The sequence below is a fragment of the Schistocerca cancellata genome, chromosome 8 (genome assembly GCF_023864275.1).
Source record: "Schistocerca cancellata isolate TAMUIC-IGC-003103 chromosome 8, iqSchCanc2.1, whole genome shotgun sequence".
Taxonomy (NCBI): domain Eukaryota; kingdom Metazoa; phylum Arthropoda; class Insecta; order Orthoptera; family Acrididae; genus Schistocerca; species Schistocerca cancellata.
Genome location: NC_064633.1, coordinates 331,303,945 through 331,326,011, shown reverse-complemented (window position 1 = coordinate 331,326,011; position 22,067 = coordinate 331,303,945). Strand labels below are relative to the sequence as shown.

Below are 22,067 nucleotides of genomic sequence, written 5' to 3'. Positions count from 1 at the left end.
TGAGGGCTTGTTGGAAGACAAAGTCATAAGACCATCCACTCCATGCCATGCATCCCCCCATTTTCTTAGTACCTAGGTCAGGGGCAGGATTTCTGACCTGTGGTTGATTACAGGCTTCTCAATAAAAAGGTGATTTTGGAACTGATGCCACTGCCTGATTTCCGCAACTGTTTCACCTGGTTTTCTGGATCATCTTGGCTTATGGTCCTAGATCTTAATCAGGCTTATTATCAGATACCCTTAACGCAGGCATCCAAGTATCTCACTGCCTTCGCCACAAATCGTGATTTATACGAGTTAAGCCAAGTTCCATTTGGTTTGTCAACCTATGCAGCAGTATTATCCTGTTTATTGGGTAAATAGTGAAGGCAGCAGAGGATCAAGTAGGTAAAAAGACAAGGGCTAGTAGAAATCCTTGGGTAACAGAAGATATATTGAATTTAACTGATGAAAGGAGAAAATATAAAAATGCAGTAAATGAAGCAGGCAAAAAGGAATACAAACATCTCAAAAATGGGATCGACAGGAAGTGTAAAATGGCTAAGCAGGGATGGCTAGAGGACAAATGTAAGGATGTAGAGGCATATATCACTAGGGGTAAGATAGATACTGCCTACAGGAAAATTAAAGAGACCTTTGGAGAAAAGAGAACCACTTGTATGAATATCAAGAGCTCAGATGGAAACCCAGTTCTATGCAAAGAAGGGAAAGCAGAAAGGTGGAAGGAGTATATAGAGGGTCTATACAAGGGTGATGTACTTGAGGACAAAATTATGGAAAGGGAAGAGGACGTAGATGAAGATCAAATGGGAGATATGATACTGCGTGAAGAGTTTGACAGAGCACTGAAAGACCCAAATCAAAACAAAGCCCCGGCAGTAGACAAAATTCCATTAGAACTACTGATAGCCTTGGGAGAGCCAGCCCTGACAAAACTCTACCATCTGGTGAGCAAGATGTATGAGACAGGCGAAATACCCTCAGACTTCAAGAAGAATATAATAATTCCAATCCCAAAGAAAGCAGGTGTCGACGGATGTGAAAATTACCGAACTATCAGTTTAATAAGTCACAGCTGTGAAATACTAACACGAATTCTTTACAGACAAATGGAAAAACTGGTAGACACCAACCTCACGGAAGATCAGTTTGGATTCTGTAGAAATGTTTGAAGATGTGAGACAATACGAACTTTACAACTTATCTTAGAAGATAGATTAAGGAAAGGCAAACATACATTTCTAGCATTTGTATACTTAGAGAGAGCTTCTCACAATGTTGACTGGAATACTCTCTTTCAAATTGTGAAGGTGGCAGGGGTAAAATATGGGGAGCGAAATGCTATTTACAATTTGTACAGAAACCAGATAGCAGTTATAAGAGTCGAGGGGCATGAAAGGGAAGCAGTGGTTGGGAAGGGAGTGAGACAGGGTTGTAGCCTATCCCAGATGTTATTCAATCCGTATATTGCGCAAGCAGTAAAGGAAACAAAAGAAAAATTCGGAGTAGGAATTAAAACACATGGAGAAAAAAATAAAAAATTGAGGTTCGCCGATGACATTGTAATTCTGTCAGAGACAGCAAAGGACCTGGAAGAGTAGTTGAACGGGATAGACAGTGTCTTGAAAGGAGGATATAAGATGAACATCAACAAAAGCAAAATGAGGATAATGGAATGTAGTCAAATTAAGTCGGGTGTTGCTGAGGGAATTAGATTAGGAAATGAGACACTTGAAGTAGTAAAGGAGTTTTACTATTTGGGGAGCAAAATAACTGATGGTGGTCGAAGCAGAGAGGATATAAAATGTGGACTGGCAATGTCAAGGAAAGCATTTCTCAAGAAGTAAAATTTGTTAACATCGAGTATAGATTTAATTGTCAGGTAGTCGTTTCTGAAAGTATTTGTATGGAGTGTAGCTATGTATGGAAGTGAAATGTGGATGATAAACAGTTTAGACAAGAAGGGAATAGAAGCTTTCAAAATGTGGTGCTACAGAAGAATGCTCAAGGTAAGGTGGGTAGATCACATAACTTATGAGGTGGTACTGAATAGAAATGGGGAGAAAATGAACTTGTGGCACAACTTGATGACAAGAAGGGATCGGTTGATAGGACATGTTCTGAGGCAACATGAGATTTAGTATTGGAGGGCAGCGTGGAGGATAAAAATCATAGAGGGAGACCAAGTGGTGAATACACTAAGCAGATTCAGAAGGATGTAGGTTGCAGTACGTACTGGGAGATGAAGAATCTTACACAGGATAGAGTAGCATGGAGAGCTGCATCAAACCAGTCTCTGGACTGAAGACCACAACAACACTGGATAAAATTTTAGGTGATATAAAGTTTAATTGTGTCTTCAATTACTTAGACGATGTGGTGATATTTAGTGCCTCCTTTGAAAAGCAATTGGAGCACATCCAGAAGGGACAATCCAGGCTCAGGGATGCGAATATGACTGTGAAACCCTCAAAGATAACTTTGGCTAAGTGTCATTTCTGGGTCACTTGGTGCCCGGGACAGAATTAACATTGATCAAGAACACTCTAAGGAGTTGAGGAATTTTTCGCAGCCATGAAATAAGGAGGAGGTTGCCTGATTTGTAGGGATGGCTAATTATTTCCGCAGATTTGTCCCAACTTTGCGCAACTTGCAACTCCGTTAAATTTTTTACACAGAAATAATGAGAAATTCATTTGGGCTGAAAGTCAGCAGGCAGCCTTTGAAGGAATCAAAACTGCAATTGCAAGCCCCTCCCCCAGGTTTTAGCCATACCTGACTTTAAGAAAAGATTTGTGGTCCAAACTGATGATTGCACTACTGGTGGGGCAGCAGTTCTTTTACATGAAGATCAAGATATCAGGCTTCCATTAGCATTTGCTTCCTGATGTCCGGAGAGGCTTGAGCTCAATTACTCGGTATATGAGTGTGAAGCATTAGTTGTGTTATTTGCCTTGGAAAAATTTTGGTTCTATCTCTAACATCGTGAATATGACCTAGAACAGATAATCAAACCCTTAGTTGGGTCCAAGCTCATCCTAGGTAGACAGGGCGTATTGCAAGATGCGCGGTCCGCATTTCGGCTTCCCATTTTAAGGTTTGGCACATTAAGGGATCTGATAATCAGATGTTGACACCCTTAGCAGGATGTTCCAACAGCACGAGCTTGATGAGGAAACACCAGAGTCACCTAGTATGTATGATTCGTACCGAGGTACCCAAACTGTTTAATAATTTGAAAACTGAACAAGAAGAAGACCCGTTGTGGGGGGGACCTCGGGAAGCAAACACTCGATGGACAGGAATCCAATGACTATTTTCTGAAGAAAGGCATTCTGTGTAACTGCAGGAGTAGGTCTGGGGAAGCTTGAATTTGTCTCCCATGAACCTTAGTTATTCCGGTCTTACACGACTCTCCAGTAGGAGGGCGTTTAGGTCTTTATAAACCCTTAGAGAAGGTCAAGGAGCAGCTGATCTGGCTGACACTTTATAAAGACATTAGAGGTTTAGTCAAAGAATGCTGAGATTGTAAGAAGGGAAAACCAAGTAACTGCAATCGGAATAGGAAGAGCACCAGTTGGACAAATTGTTTGTTGATTATGTGGGCCCACTTCCATGCATGAAAAAGGGCAATTCGTATATTCTCATAGTGGTGGCGCCATCTTCAGGTTCGTTTGGTTGATACCTAGCTGGGGTGTGACCGCTCTTATCACCATCTCTCATCTTGCTAGTACGAGGTGCATTCAAGTTCTAAGGCCTCCGATTTTTTTTCTAATTAACTACACACCCGAAATCGATGAAACTGGCGTTACTGCTCGACGTAATCGCCCTGCAGACGTACACATTTTTCACAACGCTGACGCCATGATTCCATGACACCGGCGAAGGCTTCTTTAGGAGTCTGTTTTGACCACTGGAAAATCGCTGAGGCAATAGCAGCACGGCAGGTGAATGTGCGGCCACGGAGAGTGTCTTTCATTGTTGGAAAAAGCCAAAAGTCACTAGGAGCCAGGTCAGGTGAGTAGGGAGCATGAGGAATCACTTCAAAGTTGTTATCACGAAGAAACTGTTGCGTAACGTTAGCTTGATGTGCGTGTGCGCTGTCTTGGTGAAACAGCACACGTGCAGCCCTTCCCGGACGTTTTTGTTGCAGTGCAGGAAGGAATTTGTTGTTCAAAACATTTTCGGGAACGCAATGGGTAATGATTACGCTCTCGCTGTCCCAGAACATGGACACCATCATTTTTTCGGCACTGGCGGTTACCCGAAATTTTTTTGGTGGCGGTGAATCTGTGTGCTTCCATTGAGCTGACTGGCGCTTTGTTTCTGGATTGAAAAATGGCATCCACGTCTCATCCATTGTCACAACCGACGAAAAGAAAGTTCCATTCGTGCTGTCGTTGCGCATCAACATTGCTTGGCAACATGCCACACGGGCAGCCATGTGGTCGTCCGTCAGCATTCGTGGCACCCACCTGGATGACACTTTTTGCATTTTCAGGTCGTCATGCAGGATTGTGTGCACAGAACCCACAGAACTGCCAACTCTGGAGGCGATCTGTTCAACAGTCAATCGGCGATCCCCCAAAACAATTCTCTCCACTTTCTCGATCATGTCGTCAGACCGGCTTGTGCGAGCCCGAGGTTGTTTCGGTTTGTTGTCACACGATGTTCTGCCTTCATTGAACTGTCGCACCCATGAACGGACTTTCGACACATCACCACATGTCTCCTTCAACTGTCGATGAATTTCAATTGGTTTCACACCACGAAAATTCAGAAAATGAATGATTGTAAGGAAAACGTCGCCATTATAAGTATTTAAAACAGTTCTCATTCTCGCCGCTGGCGGTAAAATTCCATCTGCCGAACGATGCTGCCATTTCTGGGACGTATTGACAATGAATGCGGCCTCATTTTAAAATAATGCGCATGTTTCTATCACTTTCCAGTCCGGAGAAAAAAAATCGGAGGCCTTAGAACTTGAATGCACCTCGTATATTTAGGTGGTTTACGCCACTGCAAGCATTTGTTACGGATAATGCTCCTGGCTTTCTGGCAAGGTCGTTTAGACAATTCTGTTTCGGCAATGGGATAAAACATGTTACCACCACACCTTATTATCCTCAGGCTTCCTTTGCCGAAAGGATTAACCACAACTTGAAGTCAGAGTTGGTTATTTACCACCATAAATCACCCAAGAAGTGAGATACCACTTTGTCTTGGTTAAACTTAGCGTTTAACTCCACGCGACATGAAGCATCCCAAGAAACACCAGCTTGCCTAATGCTCGCATATCCCATGCATTCCCCACTCTCCAATTTATGGGAGACAAATGATCTTTTACCTCCATCTATCACTCCGGAGGTTCTTAGGAAGAAATGGGGGCGAGCTTGGACAAATATCAGGAAGGCTCATTATTGTCATGTCTGTCGCTGTAGTAGAAACAAGCGCCCCTTTCAAGGGAAGGTAGGGGATCTTGTCTACATCAGGAATGTTCCTGGACGGACTTCCTTGGATAAATGCTCAGGGAAGCTTGCCCCGCATTTCCTAGGTCCACAATCCATTGTCAAAATTTTAAGCCTGGTCGATCTTTGGGTCAGAGACCCGGGAAAGGGGAAGCTCATACAGGTTCATATAAACCAGATTGAACATTCCAGTGGAATGAGAGGTTCTTAGCTCTGGGGGAGGCTTGTTCAGGTTTGAGAGGGGGAGGTTGAGCCATGGTGCTGTTGAGTTAGTAAACTGTTCTGTCTGGCACCACTGGCTCAAGGGCATTATCGACTATCCCTCTTGCAGCCCCAGGAAGAGCTGGTATCTGTGGGTTGTGTCCTTAGAAGGTCTTTGCTTGCTGATATATAGATGGGGTTCACTGGCCCAAGAGCAGGCACGAGGTTTGGGGATTGGCGGTAGAGTCACAAGAGGAGGTGGTCATGAGGTTCGAGCAGCAAAAGCCATGAGCTGCACAAGGAGGCCCTGCACAGAGTGAAGATACCAGTCAGTGTCAACTACAGGCAGCAGGCCGACATCCCGTCGGTTGGCTCGCAACAATCGTGTCGAACGACCACTCATGGCCTGGCTGCACTCTTCTACCTGGTTTCCATCAGCACCACTCAGTAACCATTGCAACCGATCCATGGAACTGCTTGCAGATAAAGGGGAGTAACATTCTGTAACCTTTGTGGTGATTTGTGTCACTGTCTATCCGCCCTTGTTAGTTCCCACGGTGTGGGTGATTGCATCGGATACAGCTTGCACAACCTGGTAGAGACAACCCAACAGAGAGGGGCCAAAGGTAGCAACAGAGGCATACAACTATCAGTTAACTCTTTGAAGCCCTCAATGTGGTAGTCTGTTCACCTGACAGTGGCAAAGAAGTGACAGGATCACTGGAAAGTGGTCACATTCACAAAGAAGTCATGTAGTGACCAATGCAGTGGAGCCACGAGACTGGGAGGGTGGGTGTGGGGTAGAAATGGGCAAAACTGTTCTTTTCAGAGATTGGATCAGAACTGTTCACTCCCTGAAATGAATTAGCTCTTTTTCATGACTCACCACTCATTTACAATAGAAAATAAATGGAAGGCACATTGCCCTTTAAACTTGGTTTATTCCAGTACTATACCTGTATTTTGATCTTATTTGATCCTATTTTGAAGTAACACAGATAATTAGTAAGAATTTTGTATTGTTTATTGAAATTTCCACGATATGACAAAGTTTTTGATTATTGATTTATTTTGCACTATCGTGGTTTTTTGGGTGATCGGAAAATGTTGTAACTTGAGATTTACATTAACAATATATTTGGCTATAATGTATTAAAATTTCATTAACCTCATACAAATACATCGCAAGCCATATATTTTTAAAGTGAACGTTTCCTTTCGAAGACGCCTAAAATCGCAAAATCCGTACCAGAATAAGAAAAAAATATATAAATTTGACTGTAAAACGAAAGTGCTGCATATAGCCTTACGCATAATAAAACAAGGAAAATATTGGTGTATCACATTTTGCGATACGTTTATCGGTTCGCTCGTAATTAAAGCGTAAATTCGAGTGTCCGTAGTAAAAATCCTATAGTAAGAGGAGTCATCAGGAACCTAATCTAATCAGTTTAAACAAATAAAAATAAAATAAAAACAATTGATGTATACATAACATAATAATGTAATATACATAGCGGTATTACTACGAAGAACAATATCCAGTGGGGACGAACTCCGATGCAGAGGCGCTGAGTCAAGCAGGTCGAGCCGCGAGCTGTATTACTGCGTGAGATGAGACCGCAGAGACCAGAGTGACATCTGAGTTGCTTTGCTCGACGCTCTGGCTAGAGTCGAGACGGTGGGGTGAGCATTGAGCGGGCGAGTTCCGAGGGTGGGGGGGAGCGGTGAACTCACCCGCTCCGAGACAAATCGTCCGTTCCCTTGCGAGCAGGTTTTTGCAATTAGTTCCTATGTTATCCGCTAGGTGGCTCTCTGTCCTGTTGCTCGCATCAACTGCCCAGAGGGCAGGACGTGCGACTGAAACGATCGCCGACAGAGTGCGATGCGAAGTTAAGCTGCGCCAGACACTGCACAGTGCACACGGCAGACGACGCACAGAGACGGCACGGCATATGTGAAACACAAAATCCAATGGGGCACTGCACAATGCAGGCAGCCAAGGTAGAAGCAGGGCAGAGGCCGGCGCTGGCTGTGTTGTGTGGCGTGCACTGTGCTCTGACCAGCAGAGGCGCTGCTGATATGCTCCGTCTCTCTCTCTCTCTCTCTCTCTCTCTCTCTCTCTGCCGTGGGAAACGTTTGGAGCTACCGTTCTTTTTTTCTGAATCACTGATTGTTCACTCCTTTGAAAGACTGAACTCTATGAATTAGTTCAAGAGCGGATCCCCCATCTCTAGTGTGGGGAGAAGAGATTGCTAGATTGATAGCTGAAAAGGTGCTATGGGTGGGAGTACTACCACTGAGGAAAGCGACGACATGATCAGTAAGAAGCTGGTCAAGTAGAAGGCCTCTTCCAGAGAAAGTGGTACTCCCCCACAAGGGGTGCTGCTCATTGGAATCCCCAAGTACAGTAAGTAAGTGGCTTGCCTAGAGGTATGTACATGCTGCAAATGGAGATCACTGAGGTCATTTATGCTCTCACTGCTGTAGCTTCCAACATGGTATGAAGGAGAATCCACTCAAAGAGCACATTGGTGTGAACTAATGTACAGACCTCACCAGATTCCCTCTCATGGCCAGCACATTTCTGACAGAATGCACAATAACCATGAAGCACTGGGTAACGGTCATTGGTCAAGTGCTTTCCTTGTAGAGCAAAGCAAATTGCAGAAGAGGAGGAAATGAGGTGATGGGGATCTGGCACCTCCAGGATCACTTGAGTAGCCTTGTCCTTTTTCTTCTTGTCTTTCACCTTCACAGCCTTTGGTGATCAAGATTCTTGGGTGGGCTTATTCGTGATGCGTGTGGGGATGGATGAAGACTGGACAGCCCTGGGCCCCACAGGTCGCAATTCCTTCAACCATCAGCTGGCGTCAGGCTTCTGACCTCAGGACGGCTGTCACCGGTAGATGCCGGAGGAGGAAGATACTGAAGACTGGGCAAACCAGTGAATGTAGAGGATGGTGTTCCATGCGACTGACACACAAAGGTAGTTGTTCACATGGACTATGTTGTGGAATGACAGTCCGCTGTTACCACATTTTGGGTCCGCCGTGTACCAGGCTGACATATGACCAAAGCACAAGCATCGGAAGCATGTCGTGGATGGTAAGACAATGTTTCACATCACACCTGTACAGCATGACTAACTTTTTCTGAAAGGATGTTCCCTTCAAAGACTAAGATAAAGGCACCATTATCTATTCTATTATCCTTGGGACTTTTATGAACATGTAAGACAAAATGTACGCATCAACACTCAAGATTAGCCCACTGCTCCTCATCTATTTGGAGGATAAGGTCTCTGGACAGTGATTCCTTGGACCACGTTCAAAGCCTTACATAGGATAGTCATTGTTGTATCACCCAGACATTCAAAAGCCTAAAGAGCTGTAAACTGTGCAGCAGAGGAGGCTTTAATCAGCACTGACACAATATGAATTTTTCCCAGTGACTTGACTTCTTCAAATTTGTCTTCAATATGTACAACAAAAAATAACAGCTGTCACAGTAAAAGTATCCCCTTCAGTTTCAATACATACTAAATATTGGATAAATTTTTTTGCTCCTACACTTCTGGTTTGCAATTCTTCCAATGGGGTAGCCAGGATAGGGAAAACAGTAGAGTTGTAACGATCAGCACTGAAATTTCTATACCTGTCCAATGAGATGGCTCCATCAGAATGGTGATTGCTTCGATGCAATTTTGTAGGTTTCATATGTGGAACATCTGTCCTGATGCACCTACTCCAATAAATAGCTCTCCCCAAGGGCACTACCCGGTCACAGTGAAGGCCAACAAGCACAATGGCTGTTTCCACAGTCCTGATGCCCCAGAAAGATGTGCACCTACATCTTGGCACGGGTGAGGAGCTAGCATCTCTGATCCATGTGTTTTTGGGGGCTGTGGGCTCAACTGAAATGGTAAATAACCACCTGATCATGCTAATGCATTGGCTTTGAAGTACAAATAAGAGCCTATGCAGGTATTGCATGCATATGATCTTTGAAACTGCATGCAGTAGGTGCTATTTAAGATGTTCCTCAGCCATTTCATACTACAGGAAAATTTGGAAAATGAAGACAAACTCAGAAGACAGAACCTGGGGAATAGACGGGTCAACATCAAAGGCTGCCACCATGAGAATGACAGCTAGAGAAGGAAGGATAGTCAGAGACGAGAGATTGCAACACAGAAAAGTAACTAAATGCTACCATTGCATAAGGACCTATGCTTGAAATGCACACGCACATTCACTCCGTCATGAGCCTCCGGCATACCAGTTCACTTCTCAGTAACCCATTAGTTGTCTAAATAAGGAAATCACAACTGTTTGCTGCTGTATGGAATCTAGAGCGTATAAACTGCTATTGTCAGCATATATTGCAATCCACTGATGAGCCAAATATACTACTGTAAGGAAAAGTCAATCACACAAAGGAACTGTCTATAAAATTTGGGAATGGTTCCATGACTGTGTGAGATCCAGTTCATAATAATCTGAGAGAACTACTGCTACTGCTATTCTCCACAGATGGATTTCTGTCTAGGCTCTTGGAGGTATGTAAAACATCCAAATGCATTATGTGTTAGAAATATTATCTGACAATCAGTAAACTATCTTTCCACATGGCAAGGCTCTCCCACTTGCGATCAGGCGCTGTTTGATGGACACACAAACTTCACACACATCTTTTGGTCCGGCTAATAACCCAAGTGGTTGTTATTGGTCTGCTGTCAGTTTTGTAACAGCGAAACCAGAGCCAATTTCTCCTCTTATCAATGATGAAGAAAATAATTACTGTGGTATGAAAAGAATGGATTGCTACTCACAGTGAAGATGTTGATTTGCAGACAGGCACATAAAAAAAAAGGACTGCTAAATAGAAGGCCTTCTTCCGAAAAACACACACACACACACACACACACACACACACACACACACACACCCCATGACCACTGTCTCTGGCTGCCGAGGCCAGACTTCGAGCAGCTGCCCATGATGGTAGAAGCAATCTGGGCGGTGGGGGAGGGAGAGCAGGATACAGGTGGGGGATGGTAAAGTACGATTTGTGGAAGCATACAGGGATGAGGTGGAGAGAGGGTAGGGCAGCTAGATGCAATCAGGAGGGTAGACAGTGGGGAGTGGAAAAAGATGGAAGCAGAAAGACTGTGGGTGGGTTTGTGGGATAGAAGGCTGTGGAGTGGAAACAGGGAAGGGAAGAAGTGGATGAAGGACAATAACTAATGAAGGTTGAGGCCAGGAGGATTAGGAGAATTCAGGATATATTGCAGGGATAGTTCCCACCTGTGCAGTTCAAGCTGGTGTTGGTAGGAAGGATCCAGATGACACAGACTGTGATGCACTCGTTAAAATCAAGAATATTGTTTTTGGTCGCATGCTCAGCGACTAGGTGGTCCAGCTGCTTCCCGGCCACGGTTTATTGGGGGCCATTCAGTTGACAGACAGCTTGATGGTTATCATGACCACGTGTAACTAATCACAGTGGTTGCAACTTATCTTGTAGATCACGAGCAGGGTGTATACGTGGACAAGGAAAAAAAATTCCCGGATTTCCCGGTTAAAAATACAGTTTCTCCCGGATGAAAACACACTTTTTCCGTGTAATTAAGTGACAGTATATTTTCCCTCGGAACTGTAAAACTTATCAATCCTTTGAGTGGATATTTTTATACACGGGCATAGAACTTCCCGCACATTAGAAAATGAAACTTAGGGAAGAAAACTCCTTTTGGAAAGATTTTTGATGTGCAGCAACATGTACGCTGCATATTTTCGTATTGTGAAAGTATAAATTCAAATTCCACTAAACACTGTGTGTTACTTTCCGAACCATTGTAACCGAGATTGCGATGCGCTTTTGTAAGCCAGTCATAGCTCTTGTCACGTGATCCCGCCAGCCGATGACATCGGATATTCAGGACACTTGATTTAGTCAGCTAATACCAACATCACTGTTAAGTAGCGCGGATACACAAACAGGAAAAGTTAATGTTTTAAATTAATATACATAGGGTTGCTACAAGAAAAGCAAAGGTTTCACATATAATATTGGTCTCTAATGTTAATAAGCTTCAAGAGAAGCTAAGCTTTCACATATGTTGATATTTTTTTAGCGTGTTACGCTTTAAGATATATCATCACACAAATATGCCAGTAAGATTTTTAGCCGAGTCTAGTGATTTGTCCTCAAAGTTTTCCACAAATAAATTAGCTACCACAGAGGACAGAGAGCTTCCCGTAGCACTACATCAATTTGGTCATAATAACGACATGAATGTCTGATCTTCTGGGCTCGAAATATTTCTAAATGGTTCGTCATCAAATGCTCTGTGGTTTAAGAAATTCATCGTACATTCTCGCACATAGTTCAACTTGCGTAAAAGGAAATTTATTTTGAAAGTAACGTTTTTCAAACCACCATTCGCAATATTTTCCCGCGACCTGTTAGAAATAGGTTCGTTTCAGTAGTCGTCAGAGAGGGCCAGATAACGCGCCACTGCGCTTTGGCAGCTGCTATGACGCAGGAAGCCCGTATGTTCGTGCGTGTAAAACAGTAAAAGATCTTACATTATGTCATAAAAGAAGGGATCAGAGGACACTCCAAGAGCATTGGATTTTCGCGAACCATACTAAAATGGCACATTTAAAGTGCATACTCAAAGAGCACATTCGTATGTCCAGATTCCCAATGAAGTGGGCCTCGACCTGATATTAAGCTTTTCAGTGTGGGTTTCGGGATGTAAATTTTCTTGGAGTACCAGTACTGTACTAATTCATTTTTGATTCTTTACTATGGTATAATGCCATACATGCTAGAAGATAAAAACATGCACTTGAAATACAGTGAGCAGTTGAAATTAGCCAATAGTGTGGAACTAAACACTTTGTTTCAAACACATTGACTGCCTCAATGTAAAACATTAATAAAAACCAAATTTCTTTAGCAAACCGACAAAAATAACTTCATTGTTGTACAAGGTGATTAATGCATGCCTGCCAGAAAAGAGGAAATAAAATAAAATCTGAAACTAATAACATATATTAGCCTTCCGTAAATATGTGAATGTATTTTCATTCACTTGATAGCTCCCAGCCACAGAAATCCATTTGGTTTTTATTTGACGCGAGAGCAATAAATGAAGAGGAAACAGCAAATTCACTAAATGTAAACACAGGTCACGTGGAGACTACACACTTCTCCACTATAACACAGATTGCTCTGCGCATCAGCCTTGGATCTACGATATTTCTGAACCGGGGCAATACTAAGATAGTGGCGCCCTCCCCACAACCCGCCTCCCCCTGCCCCCATCCCTTGAGCATTTGAGATATGACATCAAAATTTAGAAATCAAATTTTCAAAAATATGTTCATTTTGTAGCCCACGTCTTTCTGAAGAGTCTGATACATAAAACATATATGTTCAAGGAAATGTGAGGCATGTTATTTGGTTTTAAGTGTGCCAGGGTGCAGTGCCACCCCTCTTCACACAGTATTCTTCTATCACACGTCACTGTATTTCGCTCCGTGGAATTGAAACGTGTATATTTTGTACTGAATGCCCTCAAACTATATTCAGGACAGTTTAAATTGAAATGTCCTGTGGTGCCTCGCCTGCTCCCAGTCCCCCAGTTTGACATCCTGCTCCCCTCTTTTTTTTTTTTTTTTAAAAACCTCACAATTAATACTGGATGGGATTATTTGTAATCGGGAGGACAAGAACTCTTCAGAAAATTTGCACTCTTTATTGTCTGTTAGCTAATAACTTGCTGTTTTGTGTGACATAAAATTAAATATAGGATGCATAAAGCCAGTGAAGACAAGAGACAAGCAATATAGTACATATTTCTTCAATCCTTAGCTCCTAGCACTGTTTTCTCTTTAATCTTCATACAGCTTTACATGGCGTGCTTTCCTTTCTGTTACAGAATCTATTACCTCATCAAAGTTCGTCAATCGTTTTCCTACATGAAAAATCAAAATATCGTTGTCTGCTGTTAATACAAATAGTACCCAATACTGGTGTGGTTTCTCGATCTGATTACGTCTATTTTGTCGCTGTCTGCTAGATAAAACAAAATAGGTGTTTCTAACATTGCAGAAATTGTAACACTCACCAAATAAACGAGACTGTTTTGGCATAAATGGTCATTTTTATAACACGACAGAATATAATTCGCGAAGACCAACATAAAATGCCTATTAGGCCTACTACAAGGAAAAAGCATTGTTAGAAAAAAATTTCACATTTCATTCATGCGCTCCAGTTTCTCGAGCATGAGATCAAAAAGTAGTAGTACGAGATTTTTACATAAATTTGGAATCGTCATTTCTTCCCTAATTTATGTTATGTTCCCATTTCTTCTCCTTCCTCATTCTATCAAGAAACTCTTCATGACTAATTATGGAACTATTCCTGCCTTTGTCAAAACTTATTCGCCGGTTAGCTTCACTAACCCTGCCAGAATCACGGTCACGGCTTTAGTTATCCCTGATTATTCTCCGGTCAGGCGTTGTTATGTTCGTACAAACCATTTTCCGTGCTACTTCCAGAACAGAATTTAAAGAGTCTGCTAGACGGGGATTGTACAACTGGCCCTTACTAGTGTAGCGATCTGGCCAAAAATTTTCTGACAAAATTTCATTTTCCTGGATACACCAAGAGGATAATACATAATCTTTCTTACCTGTTAGTCGTTCATTTCCACTCTGCTAGTCTGAATCTATGGATTTCCCTAGTAATTGTAACGCTGATCATTCGCAAACCCAAGCGACAACATAATACGACAGCGATCGGCATTCACTCGTTCGGCTTTACTCTTCTCAGCTTGTATAGCCCGGGCCCCTTTTGCCTGCAGGAAAGTTTATTTCTAGATGCGACGATGATTCCCCTGACAGAGACTTCACGTACACTATGCACGCATTCAAAAATCAACTTATGATTTTTTTCCCCATGTGACCAAACTGCTGATGTCATTGGTCCCTAGGCTTACACACTACTTAACCTACCTTACACTAACTTACGCTAAGGACAACACATACACCAATGCCCGAGGGAGGATTCAAACCTCTGACGGGGGGAGCCGCGTGAACTGTGACAAGTCCCCTAAGCCCGCATGGCTACCTCGTGCGGCTTACGATTCATTCAGAAATCAACTTACAGAGTGTGTTCAAAAACCAACAGGGATGCGCATCAAAATTGTATGAGTAATCGATAAAACCAACATGCGCTGGATACTAGGCGCTTTGCGAAACAAGGTTTTCTCCCCTCAAGAATATGAATTTGGCATCCCTCCCCTACCCTCATAGATCAGGGCCTGCTGCGCATGTGTGAATCTGGCAGCTTGGTTGCGGCAGTAAAATTTTTCCCGGTTGCATCTGGCTGCTTGCTGTGACTGCTTACACAGCCAACAGCCCTGTTTCTGTCACCAGAAATGGGAAAAGGTACTACTCATACGCCACTCAACTGCGTATGCGCACGAGCCCGCTCGTAACCACTAAAACGAATCTAATGGAAACGGCTGTGACGCCATGCTCATCGGAGGCAATTTGTTGCTACGAAGCAATGCGTAGTCTTCCTAAAGCCTTTGATACATTTTGCTGTTGGCAAACGCTTGTATGAGCACTGTGTTTTGTTGTTGTATATGGCACATTTGCCAAGCAATTTATGTTTTATTTTCATTTTTTTCTCATTAACATTTTCTTGTTGCAGTATTAGTCTGCAGTAGTGGGATTCAGTAATATCCTTTGTTAGAGTATCGATTCTTACCAGTCAAAATTACAACAATTTAACTGAAAACTAAAACAATGAAAAATTCCCGGAATTTTAAACACTTCCTGGGTTTTTCCAGGTTTTCTCTCGGATGAAAAAATTCCCAGGTTTTTCCCGGATCTCCTGGGTCGTATACACCCTGCACGACTGATTTCACAGGTAGCCTTGCTTTTGATGGGACAGGTGATGCTTGTAGCTGGACTGGAGTAGTTGGCAGTGGGAGGATGTATGGGACAGATCTCACATCTATGTCTACTACAGAGATATGAGCCACGAGGCAAGGGGTTGTTTAGGGATGGACAAGGGTACTGTGTAGGTTCAATAGGTGGCGGAATACCACAGTGGGAGGGATGGAAAGGATAGTGGGTAGGACATTGCTCATTTCAGAACATGGCGAAAGGTAGTTGAAAGCCTGGTGGAGAATGTCGTTCACTTACTTCAATCCAGGGTAGTACTGAGTCACAAGGGGAACGCTCCTCTGTGGCCAGACAGTGGGACACTGGGAGTTGGTGGTTGACTGGAGAGATGAGGGATGGGAGATTTGTTTTTGTAAAAGATTGGGAGGGTAATTACATTCTGTGAAGGCTTAGTGAGACCCATGGTATATTTTGAGAGGGACTGCTTGTCACTACAGATGTGACAGCCATGGGTGGCTAGGCTCTATGGAAGGGACTTCTTGGTATGGAATGGGTGACAGCTGTCTAAGTGGAGGTATTGCTGGTGGTTGGTAGGTTTGATATGGGCGAAGGTACTGATACAGCCATCTTTGAGGTTGAGGTCAACATTGAGGAAGATGGTTTGTTGGGCTGAGGAAGACCAAATGAAGCAAATGGGGGAGGTGTTGAGGTTCTGGAGGAAAAGACAGTGTGTCCTCACCCTCAGGGGTGACCAAGAATGAGGTTGTCAATTTAGAACCTATAGGAAGTTGGGAAAGGTAATGTTCAGTAGTGACTAGGCCATGGGCATTACAGATGTTAGTGTAAAAGGAGGTGGTATCAGTAGGGATGAGCAAGGCAAAGTGTGGTAAAGGAACAGGAACTGTTAAGAGTCAGTGGAGGAAATGGTTAGGTTTTGTTATATAAGAGGGTAGGTTGCAGGTGATAGGCTCATGGTGTTGAGCTACGAGAGCAGAAATTCTCTCAGTGGGGGCCAGTAAGCGGTGAGGAGAGAGGTGGACCCCAAGGAGAGGTTCGGGGATGGGCCTAAAGATCTGAGGAGAGACTGGAGATCCTGCTGAATTTCTGGACTGGGGTCACTGAGGCTGGGTTTGTAAGTGGATGAATCTGACATCTGGCGGAGCCCTTCTGCCAGGTAATCCCTGCAGTTTGAAACAACAGTGGTAGAGTCTTTGTCAGCAGGTAGGATAATAAGTTTGGGATCAGATTTTAGGGAGTGGATTACTGTTCTTTTGTGTGGACATAAGGTTAGATTTTATTTTGAAGGATTTGGGAAATGACTGTGAGGCAAGGTTTTGAGGTTAAGAAATTCTTGAGAGTTAACAGAGAGAGATTTCAGTGAGTGAGGGTGGATCATGTTTGGAAAGAAGAGTGAACTAAGTCAGGCAAGGTTCAACCTGTCCCATACATCCTCCCACTACTGCCACCACCGCCGCCGCCACCGCCACCACCTACTCCAGTCTGGTCACAAGCATCACCTATTCCATCAAAGACACAGTTACCTGAGATATCAGTCATGTGATCTACACGCAAAGCTGCAACCACTGTCATTCATTCTATGTAGTCATGACAACCAACAAGCTGTCTTTCTGCATGAATGGCCACCAGCCAACTGTGGCTAAGAAACAGCTGGATCACCCAGTTGCTGGGCACATTGCCCAACATAACAGTCTTCAGTTTAATGACTGCTTCACACCCTGTGCCATCTGGATTCTTCCTACTGACACCAGCTTTTCTGAATTGCACAGGTGGGAACTGTCCCTGCAATATATCCTACATTCCCATAATCCTCCTGGCCTCAACCTTCATTAGTTATTGTTCTTTACCCACCCGTTCCATTCCCTGTTCCCACCCCACAGCCTTCTATCCCACAAACCCACCCACAGTCATTTTGCTTCCATGTTTTTCTGCTCCCTGCTGTCTGTCCTCCTGTCTCTCCACCTCACCACTGTATGCTCCCGTAGGTAGCATTTTACCGTACCCATCCTTACCCTGCTCTGCTCCAGCTACCCCAACCATCAAGATTGCTTCTCCTACTATGTGCAGTTGCCCACAGTTTGGCCCTGGCAGCCAGAGACTGTGGTCGCGCGCGCGCGTGTGTGCGTGTGTGTGTGTGTATTTCTGAGGATGACCTTCTAACCAAAACTTATTTGTTTAGTAGTCTCTTTTTTTTGTGCCTGTCTGTGACTTAATGCCTCTGCTACGTGGCAAGTAGCAATCTATCCTTTTCATAATATTGTCATTATTCCATCCTGGATTTTCAGCTGTTTAGTTATTGTACTGTATGATGAACAATACAAAATTCGTGACACATTGTTAACCAAGACCATTAAGATATGCATACTATTCTGATAATCATTAGTGCATTCTCTTTAGATTTCATGACACTGATAAGTATCACTTTTGAAAATTGTAAAATGTACTTTGTAGGCGCAGGAACTATTTAATAACTCAGACAGATTCACATTCATCATTCGAAAATTTTGATACTGTAATGTAAACTTTGTGTTTACCTTGCTATCTTGGCTAAAAGTACTGCTATCTGTGTCGCAACTTGGTTTACAGGTTCATGGAAATTAGACACAAGGCCACGGCGAAGAGTAACTTTCTCCTCTTCTGATATAGCACTGAAACATTTGTTTAAAGTTGTCAACACAGCTAAAAGAAAAATATGTAAAATATTGAAATGTGCTATTTTGGGCATGCAAAACAAGGCAATGGCGAAAGAAGATATATTCAAATAATTACAAAATTAAGGAAAGTCTAAGTCAAGGATAAGTATAAAGTTAGTCAGTTACATGGAAACTCACTTTGGTGCAGTTTTGCGCCAAAAACGATCCACACCATTCTTGAAATAAAGTACTGCGAGCCAGCGCACGTTAACCTCAATGGAATGGTTTGTGAAAATATTCTGAAAAATATTTTTGTACACAGTAAACCTGACAGCTTGAAAAATATATACAAAAGAAATAACCTCCAGAGTATCTACGGAAAAAAGCAAAAATATGGTGTCTACTTTTCATCCTTGACAGAGTGTTGTTGCTATATTTGTACCTTATGTTCTGGTTCATTACACATTTATTTTTAGACATTCCATCAAAAACGAAAATTCCATATGATAATAAGTGCAGTTAATAAAGAATAACCCAACAGGAACTCACAACGGAACCTACTGTCTTGCTTGTAAATAATGATAGGAATTTTTTTAGTCAAAAAGCTTGTATGTGGGCAGCTGAAAACAGCTTAGTCTGCATGAGTAAATGAAACAGCATAGAATTCTGGTGCCGTGACAGAACAGACATTGAATGCCTGATACACATGAGAGGCACCACTAAACAGAAAGTGGAGCTCCTTAATGAGACTTAGCTACACTATACAGATAAAAGTTTGCATTAATCCTAGCACAAGAAAAGGAGGATTGTCCTCCTTCCTTTGAGATCCCTAACGGTAAGCAACACCAACAATTTTCTACTTAACAATGAATACATAAATCATGCTCTGCATGCAACCACTTACATAAAACTAAACACGTAACGTTAACAACATTATTGATTTTCTGGTTCCACAAATAATACATGTACATATAACACATATTTAAAAAATTACCAGAAGTATGGAGTAGAATCCAGGTTCAGTCTCCCATTCTCTTAGCTTGCTCTCAGCATCAGGTAGGAGTTCCACATTTTGACTAGCTGCTTGTCGAAGTGCACCTAGCACCATTTGTTGTGGTGCTGAGATTTCTGTCATAATGAACAGCTAGGCGCCTTTACGGCGCTGAAAAAGGAAAAATAAATCTTATAAGTCCCACTGACATTTCCTGTCTTTAAAAAAAAAAAGGTTCAAATGGCTCTGAGCACTATGGGACTTAACATCTGTGGTCATCAGTCCCCTAGAACTTAGAACTACTTAAACCTAACTAACCTAAGGACATCACACACATCCATGCCCGAGGCAGGATTCGAACCTGCGACCGTAGCGGTCGCGCGGTTCCGGACTGAGCGCCTAGAATCGCTAGACCACCGCGGCCGGCTGTCTTTTTCACACCTCTTCTACCTTTTAGTAACTTATTCCTGTGTTTCATTTCTCTGCCTTCACAATACCTACAAGGCCTGCACAATGTAAAAGAAAATTTAAATTTTGAAACCCCGTAATCTATCACCTATGTTTGAGTCATTCATTTAACTTTAATCTATATAGATTCTTGCAAAGTGTTCTACACAATATTTAGTACAAAAGTACAACTACTAGTGTTGTAAACTAACAACAACATTTTACATACATTTAAATCATAATTTACTGCTATACTCTCCACATTCAGATCAAAGACATCTATAGTGCCAACCTCCAAGTCTCAGCTAGTTTCACTCCAAATACTTCCACTGGGAAAGAATGAATTCATGAAAAAGCATCAGATATTGGGGTTAAAATACCCTGGATGCATCTTTGTAGAACTTGGATCTGCAAGTGTGTTTTTGACAGGTGCAACTTCTCCCCATGAAGACTTGTCCAAGTGTTACCCAATAAAAATAAACCAATTACTTAACAAAAGTGCTTATCATGTGATGAGAAATCTGAAAAGTGTCTTGGAATAAGAAGACTCACAACTCGTAAATATTGAGTATTAATACTTGTTGCCTTTCTTTCCCAGTTGCTATTCAGGAGGGGGAAAAAAAAAGAGCAAGGCCTTCTATATTTCTAAACGTGTGAGCAAATATCTTAAGTACCAACATCAACATCATCTGTGGTGAACTGTTTTAAGATGGAGAAATCAAGCCAAATGGTATATATGTTTCATTAAGACCACTGATGTTATTTTATTTCAATAAAGTGAAACACATTTGGTGACAAAAATACGCATTTCGTTGCAGTCACAAGACAGATTTAAAATACCTTCACTGCTTTCAGAAATAACCTCAGAAAAAGTAGGCCACTTGAAAGAAATGTATAAGGTGGGGAAGAGTTGTGTAAACCAACACTATAGGTGACCGCCTATGTTCGTTATTGTCGGTTATTACCCACTGTGTTATGTCTATTATTATACAGGTATTGTGCGATTTTTCTTTCAAGAAATACATTAGTACATAGTGCACAAACTTCCAGTGACTGCCACAATTTTCTTCTTCTTATCGTCCATACTTTCTAATAAATAAACTACTTTCGAAGTGCCAAAATGTACTAGAGTGAATAAAATGTCTATAAAATGCTACAATGTACAATGTACTTGCATGAGACAGTCGCAATTCCTGAAATTCATCGCCCGTGACCTCTGGCCTGCCGAGGAGAGCCACAATCCAGGGTCCCGGATAAACTATGAACATCCGCCACATTATGCCACACACAGACAGACAGACAGACAGACGCGGCCTGCTGGCAGATTGGCGAGACTAGATTTGACTGGCAGGGCCTCCACATTAGTGGGAAACTATGGGCTTCAGATAGGCAGGCACGATCCATAGAAAGGGCCTGCGGTTTTGGCCCGTCATGGAAGTCCACTCGTGTGGCCAGCTAATCACATGTCACAGACACCATGTTGATGAAATGAGACTGCACTGATCACCCACACAATAGATAAGTTGCGCAAATACTCTGAGAATCAATACTAATGATAGGTAGGAACTCACTGTAAAGATGATCGCTGAGCCACAGACAGGAATGTAGAAAAGACAACAACACTCTCACAGCTAAATTTATGGCCATAGCCTTTGTCAGAAAACGAGGGTCTGCACATTCATTTACACAATCTCTCGGACACAACTCACGGACACGAGTGCCGCCTCCGGTCACTGCATCAACAATCTCTGAGATTCAGATCCAAACAAACCACTCCTCATATCTCCCTGCCTCTCATCGGCAGCTGCTAGGCTAGCAGCAAGTGCATACCTGTTGTCTACCCCTGTTCATTAGTCTGAGTATTCTACACTGGCCACTCAATTCATTTCTTGTTAACAATATCAGCTTATTCCCAGGAATTAGCAGCTTTCACTCAGCTAATACTAAGCAGAAATACAATCAATATTTGGATCACACCCCTTTGACTCTGCTGCACCCATTTTCAATAACTGCCACAATAATTAAAAAGTCTTAGCAGTACTCCATGCACTTTCAAATCTAAACTGAAGAGCTTCCTCATGGGTCACTCCTATTCTGTTGAGGAGTGCCCTGAAAAATTAAGTCGATTCATGTGTTAACACTGTTGACTGGGTTGTCGCCTTTTTAGGATTCATAAAACACTATCTATGATTACTTTCCTGTTGTAATTTAAAGTACCAAAACATTCCACGACCACAGAAATTTACTCCTCAATTTGGTCCTACAGAAGCAGACATGTCAAAGAAATCTGTACTATCACCTTACAATCTAGAGCTCAGGCTACACTGGAGACCAGTCTTGTCGTCACCACCACCACAAAAAAAAAAAAAGGTGC

At 42.6% G+C, this 22,067-nt stretch overlaps 1 protein-coding gene across 5 annotated transcripts in view; it reads right to left on the bottom strand.

Annotated features, from left to right (window-relative positions):
- Positions 1-22,067, bottom strand: part of LOC126094442 (importin-11) — a 185,403-nt gene that overhangs the window by 152,955 nt on the left and 10,381 nt on the right. For all 5 annotated transcript variants that reach the window (XM_049908813.1, XM_049908814.1, XM_049908811.1 and 2 more), the window contains exons 2-4: positions 19,250-19,417; positions 18,454-18,554; positions 18,157-18,270 (exon numbers count right to left, since the gene is read on the bottom strand). In XM_049908813.1, coding sequence (XP_049764770.1) covers positions 18,157-18,270; positions 18,454-18,554; positions 19,250-19,390 — 356 coding nt within the window. In that variant the 5' untranslated portion in view covers positions 19,391-19,417. The remainder of the gene's footprint in view (positions 1-18,156; positions 18,271-18,453; positions 18,555-19,249; positions 19,418-22,067) is intronic.